The 27,291-nt window shown below is 44.6% G+C and overlaps 1 protein-coding gene and 1 non-coding gene across 2 annotated transcripts; both read right to left on the reverse strand.

The window, feature by feature from the left end:
• Positions 1 to 5,832: 5,832 nt before the first annotated feature.
• Positions 5,833 to 12,409, reverse strand: RPS7 (ribosomal protein S7). The gene is made up of 7 exons (XM_046663192.1): positions 12,297 to 12,409; positions 11,990 to 12,073; positions 11,760 to 11,831; positions 10,822 to 10,965; positions 9,936 to 10,000; positions 6,528 to 6,678; positions 5,833 to 5,943 (listed from the first exon to the last, which is right to left on the reverse strand). The coding sequence occupies exons 2-7, from the start codon at positions 12,062 to 12,064 to the stop codon at positions 5,866 to 5,868; spliced, it is 585 nt and encodes a 194-aa protein (XP_046519148.1). The 5' UTR covers positions 12,065 to 12,073; positions 12,297 to 12,409; the 3' UTR covers positions 5,833 to 5,865.
• Positions 6,016 to 6,220, reverse strand: LOC124240525 (small nucleolar RNA SNORA73 family). The gene has a single exon (XR_006888914.1). It is a non-coding gene; the product is annotated as a small nucleolar RNA SNORA73 family (small nucleolar RNA).
• Positions 12,410 to 27,291: the final 14,882 nt, after the last annotated feature.

The following is a 27,291-nucleotide window of genomic DNA, read 5'->3' on the forward strand; positions in this document are numbered from 1 at the left end:
AGCACTCGAAATCTGGAGACACAGCACTCGAAATCTGGAGACACAGCGCCCCACGGCGTCGACAGCTCCAGTTCTGGCTTCACACCCAAAGTTCACCAGCAAGACGGACGACAGAACCCCGTCAGAGATAGGATGACACACTACAACACCTGATGACATCATGTCATCAGGATCACTGAGAACCTAACACCAGAGGATCTCAGACTTGAGCGTGCAACAGATCATCCAGAGGACGTCTGGGGCCGCCCCTAACGTTTCTGACTCAGAAGGCTGGTGGTGGGACCCCAGTGTTTCCACTCCTAACAAGTTTCCAAGCGATGTTGCTGCTGCTGGTCGAGGGACACAGTCAGAACCGCTGCCTCCGTCACAGGGTGACGGTCGGGCCTCGTTAACACATTCAGCAGTCTACCCCGGCGCCTGACTGCTCAGAGTCCTCCCCTTTGCTGCCCTGCCCCCAGCTTGTTTTCCCCACGAGACTGCACGTTCCTGCTCCAGCACAGAACTTGAAACTGCAAATCAATGAATTAACCCCTGGCTGAAGGGAAGGCCCTGTTGGATGTGGAACCATCCCAGTCAGCAGCCACCTGGGAGCAGTGAAGAAGGGCCTGCCAAAGCAATGCTGAGAAAAAAAGAACACAGCTGGAGGCATCGCACTCCCTAATTTCAAATCAAAACTACAATGAGATATCACCGCACACCTCTCAGAATGGCTATTAGTAAAAACACAAGAAACAACAAGTGTTGGAGAGCATGTGGAGAAAAGGGAACCCTCATACACTGCTGGAATACAAATTGGTGCAGCCACTATGGAAAAAGAGTATGGAGATTTCTCAAAAAATTAAAAATAGAAATACCATATGATCCAGCTATTCCACTTCCGGCATTTATCCAAAGAACATGAAAACACTAATTTGAAAAGCTATATGCACTCCTATGTTCATTGCAGCATTATTCACAATAGCCAAGACTTGGAAGCAACCTCAGTGCCCATCAGCAAATGAATGGGTAAGAAAGATGTGGTATATATATACAATGGAATACTACTTAGCCATAAAAAAGGTGAAATCATCCCATTTGCAACAACATAGATGGACCTTGAGGGTTTTATGCTAAGCAAAATAAGTCAGAGAAAGACAAATACCATATGATTACACTCAAATGTGGAAGATAAACAGACAAACACATAGTTAAGGAGAACAGATTGGTGGTTACCAGTGGGTAAAAGGGGTAAAGGGGCACATATGTACAGTGATAGATAAAAACTAGACTATTAGTGGTGATCACGATGCAGTCTATACAGAAGCTAAAGTATAATGATGTACACCTGAAATTTACACAATGTTATAAACCAATGTGACCTCAATTAAAAAAAACAAGTGCATAACCACAAGATCACGCCCATCAACAGGCCCAAGGTGAGTGCCCCAGTGAGGTTTCCTCATTCAGTGGGGAAAACAGGATGAAAATGAACAGCAAGGGCAGATGTAAAAACTGGTAACATCACATAAGGGACTCCTGTGTGTGTATCGGGGGGGAGGGCGTCCTTAGTCTCTTCTCGGTCCCTCCCAAGCCATCTCCCAAGACAGGCCTGTGCACCACGCATGGGGTAAAGCTAAGTCAAAGAAATGGGATTTGCAAACCACAAGGAAAATGAGCCTTCTTACAGCACACTTTAGTAATTTAGAAGTCTATGCTGTATTGTTTTATAATTATCACTTTTGTATCCATCTCACCTACTGGGCACTGAGACCCTGTAGGCAGAGGTGTCACTTAGTTCATCTTCCCGTCCCCAGGGCCTACCACGGGATCTGGCATGTAGTAAGCCCTGACAGCACGCCTCCCCACAACCTGACAGTGGGTGAATTGTACCCTCGTCTTCATTAGATGCTGCGGTTGCATCAAATCTGACTGTGAGTCTGAATCTGATAGTGAAGACTACAAGTGGAGACTGAGCAGGCCAGCTGTGAAGTCAATAATCCTCACACCAAAGTCATCAATACATACTGACCACTAAATACATCCCAGGAAAAACCTGGAACTAAGGAAGGGATATTTCAGCTAAAAGGCTTTATCAAAAGTAACATCTTGGGGCCTGCCTGGTGGTGTATGGTTAAGTTTGCATGCTCCACTTTGGCCCTGGGTTTGCAGGTTTGGATCCCAGGTACAGACCTACACATGACCCATCAATCGATGCTGTGGAAGCATCCCACATACAGAGTAGAGGAAGATTGGCACAGATGTTGGCTCAGGGACAATCTTCCTCAGGCAAAAATAGGGAGATTGGCAACAGATGTTAGCAATCTCCCTCACAAGAAAAAAAAAAGTAACATCTTTTCTGAAATACATCCATCACAGACACACACAACAATCTAATCTCTTTGCTTCCCCTAAGAAGTCCTCGATCTAAGACCCTCAGCTAAGAGCAGAGGATCTCCCAGCCACCTCATAGAGCCACCTAACTTTGGAGCAATTGGGATTTTAAGAGCATAACTTATTCAATCCCCTCATGTTATCGAGAGGGCACTGAGGTGCAGGGAAGTTACAAGACTCCAGGAAAGCCACAAAGCGTGAAGTGGAAAAGCAACCAAATGAAAACACAATGTTGCTAGAGGCTTAAGAGGGAGAGTGGAGATGGATGAGGTCTCTTAAGACCCAGGTTCCCAAGCAGCACTTGGTCACTCATACCCTCATGCCATTGGCCAGGACAAGTCACACGGTCATGCCCAATGTGGGGAGGTGGGAAGTCCACTCCACCCACCGGGAGGTCGCAAGGGTGTGTGGGGGCCAGGGGGGAAGAAAACACAAATAAAATTGAGAACTTCCTCCTTTGTTCCACTCACTGATGTAAGAGTCCTAAGTACTATGTCTAGAATTTGCCTCAACAACCTCCAGCAGAGAAAGGAGTGGGACTGGACAAAACAACTTAGAGAAATACGGACAGGTGAGGCTGATGACGGGCGCACAGCTCACGACGCTGTTCTGTTCTGCTTTGGGGTACATGATGCAAGATTTCCACTACAAATGGGTTTTTTAAGACCTTTTAAAAGATACAAAAGGAAGCATATCATTGGCTATACTTCCTACTCACGAATTGTGCAAATGCCTTTGTTGAAAACAACCAAAATTTTCTCTTTCCTGATATTCTGGTAATCTTTGTTGCTGTAAAGCAACTGGAAGGTATCACATATTTAAATTTCTAACAAATGAATTCAAAGTCAACTGACACTCTTTGTAAGTTTTCAACGGGCTGGAATACTCTATATCCAAGGTTTTATAGGATGCAGATATCTTACAAGCGACACATTACTTGTACCTAAAATGGAAACGCTCCCCAATGGCCATCTTAAATATGCTTACTGCAAACTAATTTCAAAAACAACTGTTTTCTCACATGTTAAAATTTCTTTTCTTGGAGACAAATTTTTGTTCTGTTTACTAGGTATACTACTGATAGCTACTTGGCAGTACAGAGAAATCAACAAAATCAGAATAATGTTTAAAAGAAAAATGCCCAACATTCCAGAGCAGCTTGTAAATCATTTCCCATAGACCAACCAATGAACCTGCGAATACTAGCAAGTTTCACAACCACTGCCCATCTTACTCAAAGATTCAACCACTGCACGTAACCCATAGAACCCCATAACCGGGTACCTGTAACAGCAGTACTTTATAAGCTGAAAACAAGACTGAATTTGCTCGTCAGCTCCTCCATACTGTTTAATTCCCGTCACCTTCTGTAATTTAAAGCGAATTCGTTTCCCGTTCCCACCCCTCAGGCTCATCCTAGATGCCACTCTGGGAGAGCAGCTCCAGACCCCGACACCCCCAGGCTGCTGACCCCAAAGGCCTAACAAGTGCGGTTTGATGAAGCACACACTTAAAATCCCTGGCACTGCTTAGCTAGTTTATTTGAAGATTCCGTACGGGGCCAGCCCCAGTGGGCTAGTGGCTAGGTTCAGCGCGCTCTGCTTCGGGGGCCCGGGCCTGGTTCACGGGCATGCACCTACGGCACTTGTCTGTTAGCGGCCATGCTGTGGCAGCAGCTCACTACACAGAGGAAGACTGGCAGCACGTTAGCTCAGGGCAAAGCTTCGTCAACAAAGAAAAGAAATTCACTAGTGTTTTAAAGTAATAAAATCTCATTTTACAGATGAGAAAACAGGCTCAGAATAGTGACACCATAATACTAGAGTCTTAGGATATGCTCCATAAAGCAAAAATACCCATCTTCCCTATAACTCATCAGATCAGTTTCTAGATTATGGCCACAAAAACTGAATTTCCTCCGTTATGTTCATCTGGTATTTTCTGAAGACCAAATATACGCTAGACATTGTTGGGGATGACAATCGTTAAGGCAGAGGCGGCTACTGCAAAGGTACCACAGGCAAAGCCCAGGAAACAGTCAGCTTCGTGCTGGGGAAGGGTGAGGTGGGCGTGCAGCACATCCTCCAGGGCCTCAGAAAATCATACATGCCAACCTCAGAGCCACCGAGCTTGACCTGACAGGGACTAGTAGGGGACAGGTACTAGGACGGAGGAAGGGGCGAACGGGCTTCTTTAAGGATAAAAAGCAAAGCTTTTGGTGACTGCTTAAGAGGGGGGCCTTCCTCATTCACCCACGAAGGCCTCAGCCACCAAACAGGGGCAGCATCAAGAGCCCTTACTGAAGGCTTAAAACACCCGGGGTGCCCGCACCTTCGCCTCTCAAACAGCATCAGGAGTCGGAGATCAGGCTCAACTCTCACGAGGCCTGGTCTCATCTGCAAGATGAGAAACTAGCACCGCTTCCCCTCACAGGCTTACCGGGACTAACAAGCTACTTTACACACAGGGCTAAATTGACATACAACGTTATTTGGGGTTGCCTTCCTTAAAAAAGTTCCTTCACCCTATATAAACAAGCAAGCAGCTCTTCAAGGAAACCCTAAGGTCTAGCAATCCTTGAAAGCCACTTGGCACTAACAAAACTGAAGACCTCTGCCCCACTCTGCAGTGGCCACCTACTGCCGCTCCAGGGCCTCGCTTCACTTCTCATCGCAAAGCCTTCACAGGCTACCCACCCCAAGTTTACACTCCACTTAGTCTATCAAAATCTACCTAATCATACTCTTACACCTGACCTTCCAAAGTCCACTTAAGGCCTAACACAAATTCACGTATGCAAACTCAATGATTCCGGGGGGAAGGGAAAAAGGGAGTTGTTTAATGGGCATAGTTTCAGTTCTACAAGACGAAAAGTTCTGGAGGTAAGTTCCACAACGTTAAGTATACTTTAGGCTATTTACTGAACTGTACACTTAAAAACGAGTAAGACGGTAAATTTTCTATGTTCTTTATCACAGTAGAACAAATTCAATGAATAAAACACTACTTTCTCATCAGATTTTGCTCTTGGAAAAAAACTTTCTCTCAAGGAACTCTCCTTGGCCTATTCTCAGGTCCTTCTGAAACCTGTCCTCCTCCTCTCACCTGAACTACTTCTAAGCGCGGCTTCCCAGAAGACACAGGGTTCCTGCCAGGTTACGGCACTGTGCTGGGAGCTGAGACAAAGGCTTAAGTTACTCCTTTATCCACATCGCTGACACGTGTGTATTTTTAGGTTGGACCACGTGAAAAGTGCCAATATTTGGCCATTCTTGGTAATTCCACACAATTACAACTATTACAACATAACTGTATACAAGTATACCCTCAAACGCATCTCACTTTCTGGCACAAATTTCAGGAACCCTCTATTCAGAATCTTCCAGCCTGTGGAGGAAGCTACTTAGAACGTAGAGCTATGCATCCATGTCTGAAATTCCGAAAAACAGGCCAAAGACAGAATACTGTGAATGTATTTTATTTAGTCATTTTTGTTTACAATTGAAACTCTGGGAATTCAAAATTAACATCCTTGCCCGTGAGCTTCTTATAAACACCAGAAAAAGTTTCAACCTAAAAGAAAAAAAAAAATTCATCACCAAACTTTTAAATACACATATTCACCTTAAAGCCTAATGATTTTGCAACTGTGCCCTATATGTTTTTTCTCCTCAGCAAGCAGGTACTGACAAGACAAGGAATATACAGGACATGTCCTCCGCAGTCCCAAGACTGAGACAGCTCATCTCCAACGTCGTGGGTCAGGACGCTACAGCACTGCACCTGAGCTGCGCTCCTCTGAGCCCCACGGATGGAGCCCCTGGGGGCCCCCAGGGGTCGTCCATAGTTACGCTTTACCCGGATGAAGGAAAGCGACAGTTCTCCCAGATTCTATCAGCACCACCACCCTGCCCCTAAAGAGTACACAGCCTTAACAGAAGTCAAACCGTGCAACTACTCTGCTTCTGTTTTCCCTAACCCAAAAGGTAGAGAATTCCAATTTTTAAAAATCCCCCAATTTAAAACCAGCCAAGATAGAGATGAAAAAAAGCTGGCTGTGAGTTTGCAATGATTGCTCTGGTGGTACATAGAGCACATCATGCTGCATTCTATCCTCCTCTGTGTCTGGGCCCTTCCACGATAGAGCTAACCAGTACCTTGTGTTCCACATTGTTCTGCTGTGCTTTATCCAGATGGACCTTTATGAGCCGGCTGCCATCCAGTTTCACGCGGATCCTCTTGCCCACAATTTCACTTGGGAAAACCAAGTCCTCCAGGATCGCATCATGCACAGCTGTGAGAGTACGGCTTAAAGAACATAGTGACAAAAGTGAGAAACCCACGACCGCCTGCCCTCTTGTAGTCAAAAGCATACATGATAAATTCCAGGTTCCTGAAATCAAATTAACACTAGCTGAAGTTCAAACAGGCTACTTACGTTCCTATCACACCAGAGCTGTTGCCAAACCAGAACCAGGTAACACCCCATTAATTTATCTCAAAAACCTCATGTATTTTAAAGGTGGTCCTTACAAACCACACATACACGAAGCCATTATGAGTGATTATCTCCAGGGAAGGAGGGAGTGATGAGGACTTTTATTTTTATATGTATCTTTAGGTTTGTCTTTACTTGTATGATTCGTCAACTAAATCACTGTAGTAAGCTTTTTTTTTTTTAAAGATTGGCACCTGAGCTAACAACTGTTGCCAATCTTTTTTTCTGCTGTTTTTTTCCTCCCCAAATCCCCCCGGTACACAGTTGTATATTTTAGTTGTGGGTCCTTCTAGTTGTGGCACATGGGATGCCACCTCAGCATAGCCTGATGAGCAGTGCCATGTCCGCGCCCAGGATCTGAACCGGCGAAACCCTGGGCCGCCGAAGCCAAGCGAGCGAACTTAACCACTAGGCCTCGGGGCCGGCCCCTGCAGCAACCTCTTGACTAGTCTTGCTCATCTCCAAAACCATCCCCTCCAATGCTGTCAAATTAATCTAAACTACTGATGTGATCACATAGTTTACCTCCTAAAGATCCTTCAAGAGCTCTCCTTGGCCTCCAAAATACCAAAACTCCTTGTTCTCTACGATCGAATGAGCCAATATTCCATCCTGAAAGATCCCGTCCTACCACCAGCTCTACGACAGTGGCCCCTCCTAGGAGGGTCCCCCATTTTCAATTCATTCCATCACGCAAACTGCAAATGGACTCTTGCTCCTCTCCTGAATATCACTTCAAGTTCACAACCCATCTGGCTGCCAATGACAAGAAGGTCCAATTAATTCCCAACTGTAGGGCACCTGCTATGCACCACGAGGGGTCAGGAATGAGCGGACGAGGAGACAGTTCTTATTTCCAGGGTTTACGGAGCTACCTTGATATCCGAACACGTCTATCTACGCCTCATTCACCCCTCAGCAGGTCAGACACTGCATTCCACTCATGTGTATTCCTATCTGGCAGTTCCCATACACACAATAAACGTTTCCTCGGGGCTCTCAAATGACTGCCACGGTTTACTGTCCCACGGCCAGAGAGCAAGCTCGAGGAAAACCCACTTCCTAAAGCCTTCATCACCTGTCAGAAAGCAAACCAGACAGCCCAACTGACCACTGGTACCCATTAACCAAGCATCTATTCTCACAGTACTAAGACAACAAATACAGAACTTTGTTCAATTTTTCCTTTAAAACAGAAACTAGGGGGCCGGCCCGGTGGCGCAGCGGTTAAGTTCGCACGTTCCGCTTCTCGGCGGCCCAGGGTTCGCTGGTTCGGATCCCGGGTGCGGACATGGCACTGCTTGGCAGCCATGCTGTGGTAGGTGTCCCACGTATAAACTAGAGGAAGATGGGCACGGATGTTAGCTCAGAGCCAGGCTTCCTCAGCAAAAAGAGGAGGACTGGCAGTAGTTAGCTGAGGGCTAATCTTCCTCCAAAAAAAACAAAAACAAAAACAAAACAAAACAAAACAAAATAAATAAAACAGAAACTAGAATAGAATCAAAGCTAGTCCTAGAGTCATCTCTCACATTCCCACATTGTCTACAGTCTTTCAAAAGCGGGAGCAATGGAAATGTAGCTTTACTACTCATAAACCACAGGGACTGAACTGCTTCACAAGAAAAATAATTGAAACCCTGCTACAGATTAGAAGCCAAAGAAAACGTCAATCTCAGCATTCAGCCTGTAGGAGAAAGAGTAACTACTGAAGGAAAACAAACCTGAAGGCAGGAAACCAGACTGGACAGTGCAGAAGCACTAGGCCCGCACCCCAGATCTCCGCGCGAGGGGGAATGGAAGGCCCCACATGTCCACGCCAGGGCACTAGGAGCAGGGGAGTGAGTACCTGAGAAAGCGTGGGGAATGCAGGTTTGGGAAGAGGGAGAATTAAGGCTATAAATTTGGGAGTGAGTCCCATAGTTGGGTGCAAAGCAAAGGACCTATTTTTATACTCTAGTGCCAGTGCAGGTTTTCAGAAATGAGATTACCAAGACACTTTTTAAAGTATCATGATTAACAAACTAAGTGTTCTTCATTATCTCCTGTACTTAACCTCCTACAAATTACCTAGAATATAAAAAAATCTCTGAATTCTTATGGTACTCCCACTGCCCATAAAACAAGCTGCAGGTGCTGAGCCTGTGTCACTCCAGTTCCAGAAAACAGGGCACCGGCCTTCGCAGCCTCAGCCTCTGCTCCCTTCCTTCCTACCCACCAGTGAGATGACGAGATCTGCCCACAATAAGGGTGTCCCATCACTTCCTATTTCTAATGGTTTCAGAAACAAGACTGAGCTTTTTAAATCCCAGCAATACTATCAGCTGCTGTTTGAGCAAATTCTCCAAGCTCTGGGTCAGCTTCCTCATGCATTGAGGGATAATGCTACAAATTACACACTTCATAAGGTTGTTGCCTATGTGCCACTTGGTGATACTAGAACATTTTTTCTCAAACCGGTCCCTAGGGCAGGGTCTGCACGGATCCAATAATCCAAGTCTGTGAAACCAGACTTGCACAAAACACCCGAAGGCCTAGAACCAGCAACATCTGAGTTCTCATCCACAGGCTGTGAGTGAATCAAGCTCACACAATAGCATCCAGCGTCCATCGGCACCTACCCGCAACGACACTCCGCACCTGTGACATCAGCAACAGAAAATCTGCCCCATTTTTTAACCCTAATTCACAGCAAACAGTGAGGACGACACATCCCGCCCACCCCACTGCATGGCACGCTTCACCCCGCAGCACTGAACCAAGCTTCCTCCCCCTCCTCTCCTTCGCCCCAAGAACCGGAGCCAAGAGTCTCATCTTCTGTGACAGCAGTGACCTATTACAACATCTATGTGAATACACGTAATTCTCACCTTCAGAATGAATTTTAAAACACTTTACATCTAACTAGAGAGAAAACCAAAAGTTACTATACAAATGCTCATGTGAACGGCTTTCCTAAACGAGCGGTATCTGTGTTAGACACCTCCTGCAACTCTTACCATAAACAACCCACACAAGTCAAGAATGGTTACTGAGCATGGTGCACACATTTCTGATGCTGAATACTCACCTCCTGGGACGCTTTTGCTTATTTTTTGTACGGCTTTTTCGAGTTGGCTTAGGCAGAATTCTCCTCTGTAAGGTAAAAAGCATCATGCAACAAAACTTTTTAAAAAAGGACCTTAAGTTGGCAGAAAGCAAAGAACAGTCACACTGCTGTAAAAGCAGACAGACGTAATAAGGGAATAAATTCAAAGTCTGAGAAAGCCTAACCAGGAACATCAAACAACTCACAGAGAAATTCAATGAAGTACTTCCTGATTTCTCAGTAATTCATTCAGAACCCACAGCTTGCATTAAAATGTTATTGCAAGAAGCCAGTTGCTTCAAGATTTGCCTGATCTCCCAAATATTACACACCTTTCCACATCTAGGCAGGCCCACTACCCACCAGATACTAATGTGCTTACTGAGACAGAATACCGTTCCTTTTAGTCCTCATCAGTCTGGCACTTAATTCCCAGACTTCTGTTTGCACCAAGGCACCTGAACTTTAAAAAAAAAACCTTTCTTGACTATTTTCTCCTTTTCCTAAAAACTATTCTTTAGCATCTCTTTTCCTCCCAAAGTCTACATTTGACTAACCTAACCAGTATGAACCTCAGACAGGCAATTCTGTCCCACAGAAAAATCACGGCTCAGGCCAGCCACACACCTTAGTTTGTGTAAGCACTCAGCTACATTTATTGCATTGTCGACACAGAAAACCATTTCAGTATTAACAGCAAGTGCACTGTTCAGCCCACTGAAGCACAACCTTGTCGGCACCCCACCCCCCAGAAGTTTCCTGGTGTTCACAAAAGGGTTATTTTAATTATCCTGCCTACCACACAAAGTCTAAACACAGTGACTTTAACAAAACTCACAAAACAAACATTTAACAGCACGACAGCTACCTGAGCAATAAAGACAACGTGCTTCCCACTGAACTTTTTCTCCAATTCACGTACTAGCCGGACTTGGATTTTCTGGAAAGACTTCAGTTGAGGAACAGGAACAAAGATGATGATAGCTTTCCGACCACCGCCAACTTCAATTTCCTAAAGGAAAAAGAGAAAACCACACTATTTTAATTTCACAATCCCCATTCTTCCCACGCAAGTACAACAGTAACTGACAAGATTCCACGTGAACACTCGTAACTGTGACACCTGAATCCCAGAGCGATCCTACAGCATCTTCCAGCTCATCCCTCATTGCCGCGTACAACTCCACTGTGCGTCCTTCTCCCGCCCCACAAATCTGACACACAACTCTCAGCTTGTGAACGTGTTGAAAACCAGACACAGGTGGGTAACATTTTACAACGACGGCAAGCAAATTTAAGTTGTTTGCAACCAAAAATGAGGTTGGCTCTCCTACGCACGGGCCTCTTCGCAAACCCTAGTGCTATACAAATACGCTGTAACTTCTAAATTAAACACACGAATTTAAAGAATTAACTCCCAATAACCTGCACACTAAGCAGACATCGAATCAGGACAACTACTACGAAAGAAAACGCTGCAGTCAAATCAAAAGAAAAGTCTAACCTGGAGCGTGAGTTTTTTATGCAAATTTTTTGCAAGTTAGTGGCAAAAGCAAGCCTGGGAGAATTTCACCTCTGCCACCTTTTCTTGTTCCAGGGACAAAAAGGGACACAGACTGGCAGCCCCTGCGGAGCCACCTGGGGCTTGACCCCCTCCTCCCCCGGCTCCATCCCGGAGACCCCGCGCCCCGCGCCTCCGCCCGGCCACGGCCCCAGGGCCTCGGAGGTCGCTAAGGAGCCGGGCTGAGGGCTCCGCCGCGCTCACGCCGCTCCCGGCCGGCCCGGCCCGACCGGGACTCAGTTTACCTTGGCTGCCGTGATGTTCAGCTCCCGCAGCTGGGCCTTGAGGTCCGAGTTCATCTCCAGCTCCAGGAGCGCCTGCAGCAGAGGGAGCAGGGCCGACGTCAGCGCCCGCCCCGAGCCTCGCGGGCACCCACGTGCGGGCACCCCGGGCCCCCACACACGCCGCCGCCCCCCGCCCGGGACACGCGACCGAGGGACAGGCGACGGGGGCCCGGCGCTGCCCCGGCCCTCACCTGGGAAATGCCGGACTCGAACTCGTCCGGCTTCTCGCCATTGGGCTTCACGATCTTCGCGCTCGAACTGAACATGGTCTTCTCCTGCAAGCACAGGGCGCTCCACGCTGAGCGGGTCTCCGCGCCCCCGGGCCGGCCCCGACCCCCCTCCCGGCCCACCCCGCAGAAGCCATCGGGGATCACAGGCCGGATAATCGGCCGTATCCCCGCCCGCTGAGCAGTGCCCGCCGCTCCAGGGCTGACTCCAAAGCGCGTTTTCCTCAAAGTCGGCAGAAAAGTGCTGGCAGACGGGAGGCCCCAGACCTACCTTGGTGAGCGCCGGCCTGGGAAGAGGCCAAGGTATCGCGAGAACCCGTCAAATCCCGGCGGCAGAAGGGAAGAGGCGGGAACAGTGTAAGGAGAGAAACCGGAAGAACCGCTAAGAAAGGGTGGAAGCCTAGAGAGTCCCAGGAAGAGGCTCCGGGGGACCAGTCCGTCGGTTACGCTGTTCCGCCCTGGGCGTCTCTTTTCCGGCGCGGTTGGTGGGAGTTTCCCTGCCGGCTTCTGAGGTTCGAGACGGGAGCTAGGCGGCCGGGCCGGGATCAGGGCGAGAGGTCTGGGCCAAAGAAAAGCACCCTCGGCTTCCCACGAAGCTAGGACGTCTAAAGAAGGCGGCCTGAGCCCGGGGAAGCTGACTTCCCGCCGAAGCGATGAAAAGGATCAGAGACTTGGATGCCAGCGCCCCTCCGTCAGAGTTCTGCGGAAGCCAGTGCTGCGCGAGTGCGTCCGCGGGTCTTCGCGCCACAAACGTGCCTCCCCTGTGGACTGGTGGTGCGGCGGGCGGTCCTGAGACGTCTGCAGAGCCCGGTCCTGCCGGCCGCGGTCCCGCGGAGAGAGCGCTCGGGAGCGTTTATTGACAAAGCGCGTGGTTCTGCCTGCCGCCGCTTCCCGTTCGTGTGAAGAAGACGGCCCTGCCCTAGAGGGACTGGAAACTTAGTTCACGAGTGGCTTAGGATGCCTGCGCTCTGTGCTGATACCGCACTGGGTGCCAGCTATCATGGACACCCCCTGCATCCTCGCCCGCAGGGAGAGTGCAGCTTAGGGAAGACTCCCCATAAATAGTATGGCAAATATATAGTGACAAGCTGTAATAACATTGATAAATAAATGGCAAGCAATAGGGTGTATTGGGGTAGTTGAGGAATCCGACTGATTCGGGCTGACGTGGCTGTTGAGCATGCATTGTACATCTGCTTTAAGCAGTTGCTGTGCCCCAAAGACAAGGACAAATGCCCTTGAGATAAAGATGTCAGTCCCCCCATGTCGGCATTTCCTTGAGGATGAGCATGTCTCCCTAAGCTAGGATTTGATTGCTTGGTTCACGCTGTGACCACTCAGTTCGAGACGGCAGACCTGCTGCCTGCTTTGTTCATCAATTGCTGTTCCAACAGGGCAGTCTTGTGACTGTTGGATAAGAGACATTCCAATCACATGTGATATGTGCTCTTTGATGATATATAGCTGCTCTGTACACTCCGCTTCTTTGGAGTGCTCCCTTCCTTTGTGAAAGGACTCTCCTGGGCTATGTGGTCCTCAGATGTGGCTCATGATCAACTCACCCCAATTTTGATTATAGATTGATTGTGGATTACTTGCATTGACACCATATGTAAATAAGTAAGGGATGTGGAGGGTGAGATTCACGCCTTAGGAAGTCAGCAAAGCCTTTGGAGGAGATGGAATTAACCAGAAATATGGGGGGGGAGGGGAGCGTTCCACACACAGGGAACAAATTATCTGGCTGTGGTCAGGTAATTTATTCCACTTGAGCCTCAGGTTCCTCATGTGTCAAATCTAACAGTTATTATCTGCTGCGGGCCAGGCACTGTAAAAAATGCTGAAGATATTACAACACATGATCTCTAAGATTTCCAGCCACATTTACTAAGCTAAGATTGCATCTCAGATTCTTAAAGCTAAATGTGCTTTTCTAATGTAAAAGCGACTATCTCCTTGGAACATTAAGAATCAAAGCTTGTTCAAGAAAGAAAAGTAAAAAATAGCTGCATCTGTATGCTCATCTGGGCAGTCATTCTGAACCCCGTTGAACTGTTTCCATTTTCCTTACTCTTCTTACTTTTGCACCTGGCTTTCTGCCACTCTACCAAAGTAGCACTCTGAAAATGCATTCAGTAGAGTTCTGGTTTCCAGTACTTTGTTGAAAGGGTGGTGAGAGTGGACATCCTTGCCTCGTTCCCCATCTTAGGGGAAAAGCATTCTTCCACCGGGAAGTGTGACGTTAGCTCTAGGTTTTTTGTAGATGTTCTTTATCAAGTTGAAGTTCCCCTCCATCCCTGTTTTTCTGAGACTTTTCATCATGAATGGATCATGTTGTGGGGGATCAGAATTGGCCACCCCAAAATGTGCCTCTTTGGCTTGATTATTTTTAAGAACAAAAGACACTGAAAGAAACTTTGACCTCCCCCTCAACAGTCTAAAAGAATTTGAAATAGAAGGGCCTGTTCCAGGAAGGAGCTAATAGCATGAGATAACTCTAGCATAATCTAAATCATGTCTCTCAGGTCACGTTTTCTGCAGTTGGCCCATTTACATTCCCATCTCTATAGAAATTGCCTTCCACCCCCTTAAAGTCCCAAACCGCCACCCCCAACATCCTCCTTTGTAGCTGAAGATGGTATTTAAGGTGAGAGCCTGTGCCATTTTGGCGAGTTGCTCAGTTTTCCTGGGTTTCTCCCATGTATACATACTATAAAGCTTTGTTTGATTTTTTCCTGTTATTCTGTCTCATGTTTTTTAATTCATAGCCCAGCTAGAAGGACCCAGAGGGTAGAGTATATGTCTTCCTCCCCAACAATGTCAAATGCTTTATACTCATCAATATGATCATGTGAGTTTTTCTTCTTAGCCTGTTCATATGGTGGACTACATTAATTGATTTTCAAATATTGAACCTGCCTTGAATCTCTGGAACCAACCCCACTTGGTCATGGAATATAACTCTTTTTCATGTTGCTGGGTTCCATTTACTAATATTTTGTTGAGGGTTTTCTTGTGTCTGTGTTCATGAGGGACATTGGTCTGTAGTTTTCTTTTTGCACTATTTTTGTCTGTTTTTTTTTTTGTTTTTTTTAAAAAAGATTGGCACCTGAGCTAACATCTGTTGCCAATCTTTTTTTTTTTTTTTCTTTTTCTCCCCAAAGCTCCCTGGTAAATAGTTGTAGATTCTAGTTGTGAGTGAGTGCCTCTAGTTGTGCTATGTGGGATGCCACCTCAGCACAGCCTGATGAGTGGTGCCATGTCCTCGCCAACAATCTGAACTGTCAAAACCCTGAGCCACCAAAGTGGAGCACAGGAACTTGACCACTCGGCCATGGGGCCAGCCCCTGTCTGGTTTTTATATCAGGTTGATACCAGCGTCATAAAATTAGTTTGAAAGTGTTCCTTCATCTTTTTTCTGGAAAAGATTGTGTAGGATTGGTGTTAATTCTTCAAGCATTTGATTGAATTCTTCCATGAAATCATCAGGGCTTGGAGAGTTCTTTTTTTCAGGAGTTTTTAATATTACTAATTCAATTTCTTTAATAGTTACAAGGCTATTCAAATTATCCATTTCATATTGGATGACATTTGGTAGTTTGTGCTTTTAGAGACATTGGTCCATTTCATTTAAGTTGTTGAATGGATGTGGCTAAAGTTCTTCCCTTATCCTTTTAATAGTATGCCCTTATTATCTTTTTAATGTTCATAACTTTTTAAAGACATTTTTAAGTAGATTTCACAGGGAAACAGCAAGTCAATACTTTATTTCCAGTTCCTGTTAAAGTGAAAGTATTACCTGGAAACAGAGAATGTATACCCACTATTAGGTTAGCAGAAAGAACAGCGTCCTGATAGTTGAGATACAAGAGAAAATTTTGGCAGTGATGGGAAGAATAGAGTCTTAGGGAGGGCAGCCAAGCATCCTTCTTTAGGAAAATCTGACCTTATAGAGGTCAGAGGACTGTCACTCAGTGTCTAGAGGAGAGAGGTTTTTCAATAGGAGAGAAGAAATATAGTAAAAAGGGAACACTGGAGACACTGGAGTCAAATTTTGCTTAGGACTCTGCCTAACTGAACTACGGTTCAGACTTGTTTATTCAGGAGGGCTGAGTGTTGTCATGATAACCAGAGTCTTTGTGCTGTAGTACAGCAGTGCCTTCATTAGTTAATTTAGCGTTGATCACCTGAATCTACCTTACAGTTGGTTATTTAATCCGCATTACTGTCAATATACCAACTTCTAACACATGCCTCAATCCATTGTCTCGTAAACCCTTTGCAAATGGAAAGAGCCAAAGGGTACCGAAGGGAGATGAGGTGATTCTACTTGCTACATCAATGTTAAATGTGCTTTCAGTACGTTGTTCATCCAGATTTAAAAGGGCTGAGGGTAACTCCGTGCCCACTCTTCAGAGGAAAATGTGTCCACAGGCTTAATGACAGCCATTTTTCTGCATGCTCACTGCCCTGTTTGACTTCTGGGATCAGTCATTGAGCAGTGTACTGGTGCCCATCTTCCTACCAGCCTCCGGCAGCATTTGCTGTCCTGCAGGGTAGAACCCCAGCTCAGGGAGGATGCACACACTGCAGCAGCACACGCCTGCTGCCCAGGAAGGCCAGGAAAGCCTTCAACAGTGCAGGTAGTGAGGCACACAATGGCAAATGGCCGTCTTAGGAAATCCGGCTGCAAACCCAAGTGTCACAGATGTAATTACCATCGCTCCCTCTCCCAGGATTGCTGAGTGGGCCATCTGGACGAGGGCAGTGATGGAGGACCACAGGGCCTCAGGACAGGGACCGGGCAGACCCAGAGGCTGTGAGCAGAGGGCCAGCGGGTCTCAGGACCTGAGTACGGCTCCTGAGCGACACAGGCTGAGGAATAGAATTGGCACCAGGGTGCAGGTTGTTCCTCCTTTTTGTAAGGGAACGGATTCAGCAGCTGCATCACTTCAAGCATTTTTTTAGTATTTCAAGAAACAATGATTTAACAAGCAAAACTTTCTTGAAAAATAACAACTTCTTATAAATCCAATAAACTAAACTTACATATTCAGGAACAGAAAGCTTTCTTTAGACATTCCAACAATGAAATAACTAGGCTTCACCTAAAAACCATTAGTCTAAATCCATTAGTCAAATATACATTTCAAATAACTGCTACTAACTTCCTACTCTAAATAGGCCAAATTGTCCCTTATATTATGGGTATCTAAAAACCCAAATATGCACTATTTCTCTCTTAACCGAAAAATATTTGTACAAAAGTCTAATTCTCATAAACGTTTCTATCCTTAATTCTACATCTTCCCAGATAGAAAACTGCCTACCAACCTGAAGAAAGCAGTATACCAGTTGATTGATATCATCTGCTAACATTTAGGACAGAGGCTGCCTAGATACTTTTTCATAACCTGATGGAATGTGCTGAATTTTTAAAACTTGAAACCAGATAGAATGTTGCATATGTACATTTAATAGGTGTTTTTCAGCTCACAGTCATAATTTTTGAGTCATTCTGTTTTGTGTTAGGAAATGCCTACTAACTTGTGTTTACGCATTTACTAGTTTCTTTATTCTTTGGCTGTACAATAAATGAATCAATAATACCAACATGATTGAGTAACAAGTCTTAACAGAAGTATAATCTGTCCTATTTGATTACTTTAGAATACCTTGTTAACTTTTTTGTGTGTATCATTACAGATCCATGACTTCTCAGCTTTACTGTATGTCAACCAGCCTCAGCCAGTACTCTCCGTGGGTGTTCAAATTGTCTCAGTTTTGGCCAGAAGGAGCCCCTTTTAGATTAGTTCCCATGTCCCATCAGCTCCATCATTCTTTAAACAACTTTTGCCTTCTAGCACAAAGAAGTGTTCTCGGCTCATCTGGTACTCTTCTGTCCCAGACATAGGATTGGCCTTTTCTCCAAAAAGCCCTGGTTCCTTTTATTGGAAAAATGGTATTGGAGACCAGAATCGTGGCACTAGGGTGCATCATGAGGGCCCTCTGTCCATTTCAGTGGACAGATCTAGAAAAGATGCATTTTTAAAACGATTTTTTCATGTAAAGATACAAGTTCATGTTGATATTTCCAGTCCAGTTCTGACAGGACAGCATTCCTTCTGAAATCCTACATTCTGTAATTGTATCTCCTTTTCTCTTATAATAAGCATCTTGATTCCTAGACACATAAATACAATTGCTTACTTGTTTTCTCTGGCAATATGAGAAACAAATTCAAAATAACAATTGAATATTAATATAAACCATACAATTACTTAATCAAATTCAAAATGTTCCTAGCAGGATCTGCAGTCTGCTTTTTCCCACACTTTACTCTTCATGTCTCACTCTGGTGTCCTTTGAAATGTCTCCAATAGACAGTTTGGGTCAACTGTTCAGCTTGCGTTCGCTTTGGGGATTGTTGGCATTCCAAGGGCTGACAGTTCTAAGGTCATAGAATGGGGTGGCTTTCAGCTACCAGAAGACAGAGGGTCTACGCTATGTTGAGATGATGGAAAGAACTTTAGGAACTCAGTCTCCAACATTCTGTAAGTGGACTCATTTAGCTGCCATCCGAGTCATGCATCCGCAGTAACAAAATGGGGAGAGCAGTACAAGATTCACAGAAATACTTGCTAGCTGCATAACTAACTGCCTCCTATTTTTCAATTTCTAGTAATAGCACAATTCAAGTATTTCACATGTTCAGAAAAATTTTAAATATCCTAATTCTTGTTTTGATCATTCAAGGGTTATAATTTTCTTACTCTTTTTTTTAAGCTACCAGTTCTCTTTCATTTTATAGTATACAATATTCCCTACCAATCTAACATATTTGTTATACCAAGTTTGTAATATATAATCCAAATGATTCTCCTAGTGGTATTGTCTAGACCCATGTCAATGCTTATAGCCAGAGACCACCATGAACACACCTGTAATTGAACAAGTTGAACACACACTCTGAGCAGCCACGACGCCTCATAGGAGGTGTTAGGAAAAACCTATAGGACTTGGGCTGCGTTAGGTGATTTGGAAGAGAGCTTAAGGGGCTTTGCTCTGCATTGGATGCTGTCAGGAAGCAGGGCAATTTAATGAGTCCCATTTATAGTGAGAGCACACTAGATCGAGGCTACAGCTGTAATTGGGAGAAAGGCAGCTGTCACTTCTAAGAGCCCCGAGAGAGGGATGTTTGGTATTTTGTAGCTTGGACGATGTGTGTGCTTTTTCTGCTTTACGATTTTGGAGGGGACTTGTTATCGTCTTCGTCAATCGTAGTCGCAGTGTGGCCTTCTCTATGTTAATGTTCTCTGAAACGGTTTGTGTTCAAGGGGAGAGTGCCGAGACCTTGCTGGGGGTGCCCGCCAGCCCCCGATGTCAGGACTGCTTTTCTTTCTTGCTCTCGACCAGCCAACGGTTCACGTTTCCTGCAGGGGCTCAAAGAGCGACCGAGTACGTTAGGATTTCACATGATTAGCAAAGGACAATATGTGAACACAGATTCTTGAGTTTTGACCAAAAGTCGTCTTCTAACTTACGGGACAAAACTCAGATTTTATCTATATTACCAGTATCCTTATTGTTTTACAGAAGACATAAATATAGAGCTCCAAATTCTCAGAAGACTGGATAAACGTAAGTATTCTTTACCTTGATGCTAATCCAACTCAAACTTCCTAGAGCCCATTGGGAATATCATAAAATATAATCAGAGTATATCAAAATAAATACAGTTAAATTTTTAAAAATAACTGGGAACTATGTCAGATATTATACCTTTAAGCCATAGCCAAAATTTCAAATGCAAATTTTTCCATAGGCTTATATTATTTTCAGATTATTTGAAGCCTGATAGAACCATTTCATAAGGGAACCAATATGTATAATTTTAACACAATGTAATTGCAATACATTGCAATTTAAATCCCATATTTTATATCACAATTACATAAATCTTCAGCTATTTAGTTTTAGAGAAGACATCAAAAGGCTTGCCTGAAATCAATCATGTCATGTCCCAAATTCCCAGCTATGCATTCTTCATTTATCACTGAAACCAAAAATTACAGTCTTTAAAATTATGTGAAAGTGATAAAGTTTCCAATTTCATTATACAATATGGGTTTCTTTACTCTCCTTTTGAAATGTAAATCTCATTAGTTAAAGTATATGGTCTCTAAGTTTAAGAATCAGTGTTTCTACAAACTTGCAACCAGTAGATAAATAAGTTCTGAGGATCTAATGCACAACACAGTGATTGTAATCAACAATATTCTAAACTTCAAAGTTTCTGAGAGACTAGGCCTTAGTCTTAACACAAAAAGAAATGATAATTATGTGACTGTGATGAAGGTGTTAGCTAACGCTACTGTAGTAATCATATTGCAATATGTAAATGTATCAAACTAATGTGTTTTACACCTCAAACTTACATAGTGTCAATTCTATCCCAATTTAAACAATCAGTGTTCCTCCAACTTTAATGTGCGAAGGAATCACCTGGTGCTTATGGTAAAATACAGATTCTGATGTAAAAGTTCTGGGCTGGGGCCCAATATTTCACATTTCTAACCAGCTTCCAGAGCTGCTGCTCAGGCTGGTCCGGGGAGCACCCTCCGATAACAGGAAACCAGATGTGGCGAGCAGTGACAACAGAGGTAGTAGCAGGGAACTCAGATTCCTGTCAGCATGAAGGAAACTAATTACAGTATCTACAGTTTCGTCCTGGAGGGACCAAGAGACCCTGCCTAGGCAGTTGGTCTAGCACAGCATACTGCCGGCACAGGGGGTATGGTTAAACAACCAAGACTTGTTCTCCTTAAAAAAAATTAAATGACTTCTACGTTGTGTAAAAGTCCCCATTAAAAATGACCCTGTGTTGGGAATGTAATCTCAGCATCTGTGTGGCAGAAAGCCTAGAGGGCAGATGGAGGAGAGAGCCCAGACACTAAAGGTATTCTTCTCCCCTCCAAACCCCAGTTCCTGACGTTAATAATAAAGTGACAGAAGGAGAGTTATCGATGAGTCCTTGCGTGTGTTACGAATGAATTTATGGACCTGTCTGATCTAGAATTAATGGATTGCATTTAACAGGTTTTTTCTCTCCCCTCCACTTACAGCTGGCTTTTATTATTATTATCTATTGGCCAGTGTAAGGAGCATGTGAGTGAAATGAATGTGCAAGCCTGTAATGAATGTGAAAATCACATGCATTTAATTGAAGCAAGATCACAGGCTTCTTCCTGAAAGTTTCAAGGTCGCTTTTTCTATTTAACAGACACGATCTTTAGATATCAATGACCTATCAGGTGAACAGAAGGTTGTTGCTCAGATATTAATATTTAAAATATATTGACTTTTATCATAAACTGATAATTTGCTCATCTTCAATGTATTTCATCAAAAGCAACACGATTCTTCCCATTAATCTTCATGAAACATGCACAGGATGAGAAGAATTAGTGTGACATTGAGAACACACTTGTGTATCAAGCCATGTTAGAGGCATCACACAGTCTTAGTCGATATTCACAACCACCATGCACCGTGTCATTACTCCATTTATCAAAGGAGAGAACAGAGACTTTAAGCAACTCTCCAAATTGATACAGCTAGTAAGTTGCAGAGCTGGAATGTGAAGTCAATGTCTGTGACCTTCATAGCTCAGGGACAGGAGCAGAGCAGGAGAGGACTGGGGATGAGTCACACACACACCTGTGCATTTCTAGCACTGCGTTCTCCAGCGTGCTGGTATCCAGCGCTGCACAGACCTCCTCAACAATTCTGCAGTCACGTTAGTGCCAGGAATTTACCCCCACTTGCCTACGAGGAGTCTGAGGTCTGGAAAGTACCTGACATAGCCTTTCAGAACTATCCTCAGTATCACACTTTTGCTAGCATTGTTCCTGTTAACAGCTCACCTTTGGGTGGACCTTAGGTGACCACTGTTAGGGTCGTCATTTGAATGGGCTAAATAAGTCACAAAAGTGCATTGTCCCTGGAAGGTTGCACTTAAAATGCCTTTAACTCAGTGATTTATCTATGTTCCTTGGGCTACAAGGGGGCATTTTCTACAGCTATTCAGGCCGAGGGGACAGACTGCTAAGACCTCCCATGGCAGGTAGAAACCTAGGAGTGAGGTGGAGGGAATGAGTGAGAGGAGGAGTGTCCCAAGTGTATTTGATGCCCAGAGTGGACAATTTTGTCAACACCCTTCTCCAGCCAATCCAAGCATTCTAAATATTACATTCGTATTAATATCAATTTATTCCTTTTAAAACCAATAGTTAAAATTTACAATAATAAATTTCAATTTTAAAGATATTCAAATTCAGTAAAAAATTTAATGTACAATCTAAAATCTGCACTTTAACAAAAGTATTTCACCTAGTATTCTCAGTGCCCTGTTTCACTGTTTTAGATTTTAAACACGCCTGGTCATGTGGAATGGCAGAAGTGAAGTAAGGCCAGTTTGAGCCCCCCTTCTTTGTCTTTACAATCACGGTGCTACCACTGTCTACTTCAAATCTACTGTTCAAATGCAGGAGGACACAGGGCTCCAGGAGTTGGACCCCACTGTACCTGAAGCAAGACCCATGCTTCTGAACCAAAGAAACTTCTTGTAGCTAAGGGCACAGGTTTGGGACCAATTGTATAACTGGGAGATCTTGGGATTAACTTCCATATAAAACATAACGTTTGTTAAAAGATTAGTAATAAAAATGGGACCTCCCCCCCTCCAAACACACACAGTTAAAACTGGGCAGTAACCACAACCAGTTGTTTAGGCTTAGCCTAACAAGAGAGGTTTTTCTGGGAGGAGGATTTGTCACTGACAGTGTTTAGAAACTTTTGGTCAGGTTTCATTATTGTTTTTAGTCCTCTACAGAAAAGGTGCCCCCGTGTTGCTGCCCCAGGGCGAAGCTCCCACACCCAGCCACTGGTATCACCATGGGAGCAGGGCTGTGGGCTTTGGGATGACGTGGAACGTGAAGGCATTGAATTCAGGAAGTGATGTTTATGGCAGCCACATCTGCACCCAGACTTTGTGTGGGTTTAACTCCTATGGGTGATGATCGTAACTCCAGGATCTCAGGATGTGAGCGGTAAGATCCTGAATGCATTAAGTGATCCTGGTACACCATGAATGGCTCATAGGAGATACGATGGAGCCTCAGGGGCTGCCATGGGAGTGACTATCCAGCTACGATGGTCCGGACCCCAAGGAGAACCCCTGCTCTGGTGCCCTCCCCTCTTCCTTGACTAAGGGCAGCAGACAAGGTCACTGGCTACTGCTCTGACCTTACTGCCTGAGATCGCTTGTTGGAGCTAGTCACGGCTTCAGATTAAGAGCCACAAGATTTGGGATCAAGTTCCAGTTCCGAAACTATCTAGATGACTTTGGGCAAGTCATAGGAACTCCTCGAGCCTCAGTTTCTTCATTCATTAAGTAAAAGTAAGATCTGCCGGTTGACCTCCCAGGGCTGAGGTGAGAAGTGAACAGTAACAGAAATAAAGGAACATGGCAGGTGGCAGTGGGCAGAGTCGTTCTGCAGGGTCTCAAAGCTGAGCGCGAGTCAGAATCCCCTGGTGGGCTTGTAAACACAAAGTGCTGGGCTTGACCCCTCGAGTTCCGAGTCTGCAGGTGTGGGGAGGGGCCCAGAATTTCCATTCCTAATAAGTCCACAGGTGGTGCTTCTGTGGCTGGTCAAGGACCAACTTTGAGAGGCATGGACTAAGTCCTGGCCATATGTCTTCCTGTCTATATGGCTGTGGGCAAGGTACATAATCACTTGAAATCTCAGCTTTCTCGTCTGTAAACAGGATAATGCTAGTATGCATCATGAGGCTTGGTCATGGCTGCGTGTGTGTAGTACTCAGCACAGTGCCTGGGACAGAGTGCAGACTTCCTGAAGGAGTGCGTAGTTATCAGTGGTGTCTGCACTGCAGCGTGCTAATGAACAAATGTGTTATTTCTGAAGCAGGAGATGGCTTCAGACTTATCTGTCCAAAACTGCACATTTGGGGAAATCCTTACTCGTTTTACAGAAATACGGTATAGAGAGGTAGAAATTTTTATTCAAGGAATACAGTTTGCAGGGGAATGTAAATTGGAGTTTTAAGCACATAGTTTCAACATATTATTTTACATGTGGTCCTATGTTGATCTCTAATTAGATTATAGAAAATTATAATTTTCTAGGTCAGCGGTTCTTAAGATTTGGCCTCAGGACTCTTTACACTGTTAAAAATTATTGAAGACCTCAAAGAATTTTTATTTATGTGGGTTATGTCTATTGCTATTTACCATACAAAAAATAAAATAAGCATTTTAAAAAATTATCTTTTAATTCATTAAAATAATAAACCCATTTCAAGTTAATATAAGTAATATGCTTTACTAAAAATAACTATATTTTCCCCCAAAAAAGTGAGAAGAGGCATGGTTTCACATTTTGCAAATCTCATGAATGTCTGGCTTAATGGAAGACCAAGTTTATCCTTCCCTTCTTTTCCCTTATATTTAGTGGTTTCTGCATGTGTATGTAACTCAAGGAATGTATTTTTTTATTTTAGTTGTTCTTAGATTTCTAAGAAGGATGTCATATTTTCGTTTGGGGACTTGTTTTATTCACTTACTATCACATTGCTCATATTCATCCGTATTGTGCGTCGGTGGAACTCGCTTCTGTCACTTTGCTGCAGAGCCGATGTGGGGTCACTGTGACACCGCTTATTCATTCATCTTCCATTGATGGGCATTTTGAGCAGGCCCACATTTTTGCATGTAAGCACTGGCACTATGAATGTGTTGTGCACTGCGCTCACATGGTGTGCATGTCCAAGGGCTTCTCTTGTGTATATACCTGCAAAGGAAAAACGCCTATTTTCCTGTGTCAACAGAACACTTCTGACTCCAAATGTGTGGGTTTCCACACCAAGCAATTCTGACACTATCTGCCGGGACTTCATGCAGACCCCGCAGGTTAAGGGCTCAGTCCCACAAGACTGCCCTCCACTTCAGACGCCAGTCACAAGTAGTGGGTGCCCAGGTTACACACACTTTCATCTGCGTGGCTACAAAGCAGGGGTTCCCAGGACCCACCTCCTCAGGTTCAATAATTTGCTTTAACAGCTCACAGAACTCAGGGAAACACTTACTTATATTTACCTAATAAGGGATACAATGAACCACCGGATGAAGAGGTACATAGGACAAGATACAGGGAAGGGACAAGGAGCTTCCACGCCCTCTGCAGGCACGCCCACCCTCCCAGCACCTCCACGTGTCCACCAGCGTGACAGCTCTCTGAACTCCACAATTCAGGTATTTTTATGGAGGCTTCACCATGTTGGCATGATATTCACTCAATCTCCAGCCCCTCTCCCCTCTCTTTCTGGTGACCAGCGCCCATCCTGAAGCTGTCCAGATGCCCACCAAGAGTTGCCTCGTTAGAACAAAAGACGCTCCTATCACCCAGGAAATTCCAAGAGATTTAGGAGCTCTGTCAGGAACTGGGGGAAGACATCAAATATATGTTTCTTATTATGGCACAACCTGGGAGCAGGATGGCAAGGTGATGACGTATACAAGTGTTTATAACTCTAAGAGGTAATACCAAGGACTTAAAAGGTCAAAAACAAAGCTTTAAAATTCTTAGTCAAAAATCCGGGTGAATACTTTTTTATGGGCAGTGGCTCTCAGTGTGGTCCCTGGACCAGCAGCATCAGCATCGGGTGGTGATCTGTTGAGCAGGCACTTCAGGTGAGGAAAAGCATTGGATGAAATGCCATTGTCACAGGTGATCAAGGAAATGTAAATGAAGACCACAAGGAGACGCCATTGACGCCCATTGTCATAAATGAAAAAGTCTGACAAAACAGTTATGGCTACAATGGGGTACAGTGGGCTCTCAGAGTTTTCTGCTGAAAGCAAAAATTGGTGCAACCACTTTGGAAAAGTTTGTCATAGCCTCTTACAGTCCCTTCTTATGATTACATCAATAATCTACTGGGGCCGGCCTGGTGGCATAGTGGTTAAGTTCACATGCTCCACTTTGGCGGTCGGGAGTTCATGAGTTCAGATCCTGGGCATGGACCTACACACCACTCATAAAGCCATGCTGTGGCAGCGTCCCACATACAAAGTAGAGGATGACTGGCACAGATGTTAGCTCAAGGCCACTCTTCCTCAAGCAAAAAGAGGAAGATTGGCTACACGTTAGCTCATGGCCAATCTTCCTCACCAAAAAAAAAAAAGAAAGAAAGAAAAGAATTGATACCTGTTAAAAACTTGTTCCTGATTGATCACTTCAGGAAGAGGGCTCTCTACCACATTATGACTGATGTCATTAAAGAAAGATGACAGCACCTTCTGCAATTCCTGGTAGGCAAAGATACCACCTAACATTGTGTCACACTTACTCTCATTCACATTGTCTCTCACTCTCATAGTCCTCTTTCCTATCACCCGGCTTATTTCTTTTATACCCCTAACAACAATGCTCGATTGCTTGTTTGTTTTACATGTCTAGCATTTCACTCCCCTCACTAGAAGGGAAGCTCTGTGTTGTCTCACCAGTGTCTGCAACAGCGCCGTTCAATAATTGGAGTCACATAAACAATTTAAACTTTTCTAGCTGTCACATTTAAAAAGTAAAAAAAACAAAGCTAATTTTAAATATATTTATTTAACACAATATATTCAAAATATTATCAGTTCAACATGTAATCAATATAAAAATTAATGAGCTTTCACCTTCTTTTTATTTTTCACACCAACGTTTCAAACTCTGGTGCCTATTTGACACTCACAGCCTATCTCAGTTGAATTAGTCCCATTTCATGTGCTCAATAGCCACGAGTGGCCAGCTCTGGATAAGCGGCTGGTATATTGTTGGCACTCAGTGCATACCTACGGAATTTTTGAGCAGACCCTGAGAAATAAGCAGAGATGGTTTTATCTCTAATTTGCAGGTTATAATGGAGAATGACAATAGCTATTTCTATTTGGGTACTTTATGTGTCAGGGAGTAGAGTGTGCTCTTTTCATAATTTATTTCATCTGTCTCAAAACCACAACTTTTCGCAGTGGGAGTTTTCATTCCCATCTTTCAGCTGATGAACTAAGTCTCCAAGGGCTAAGGCCTTGACTGAGACCACATGTTCCCTGGTAGGTACCGCGGCCCGGCCCGAGGCGTGCGCAGAGTGCCAGGCGCCCAGCGCGCCCAGAGCTCCCAGCACGGCCCGAGGACACGCGG

Source organism: Equus quagga, chromosome 5, assembly GCF_021613505.1.
Source record: "Equus quagga isolate Etosha38 chromosome 5, UCLA_HA_Equagga_1.0, whole genome shotgun sequence".
Classification (NCBI taxonomy): domain Eukaryota; kingdom Metazoa; phylum Chordata; class Mammalia; order Perissodactyla; family Equidae; genus Equus; species Equus quagga.

Excerpts from the sequence above, each read along its gene's own strand:
- RPS7 (XM_046663192.1), bottom strand. The coding sequence starts at position 12,064 with ATGTTCAGTTCGAGCGCGAAGATCGTGAAGCCCAATGGCGAGAAGCCG. Across the intron at positions 10,966-11,759 it reads TGAACATCACGGCAGCCAAG|GAAATTGAAGTTGGCGGTGG; the intron begins GTAAACTGAGTC and ends TTTTTCCTTTAG. Across the intron at positions 6,679-9,935 it reads AAGCAAAAGCGTCCCAGGAG|CCGTACTCTCACAGCTGTGC; the intron begins GTGAGTATTCAG and ends ATGTTCTTTAAG.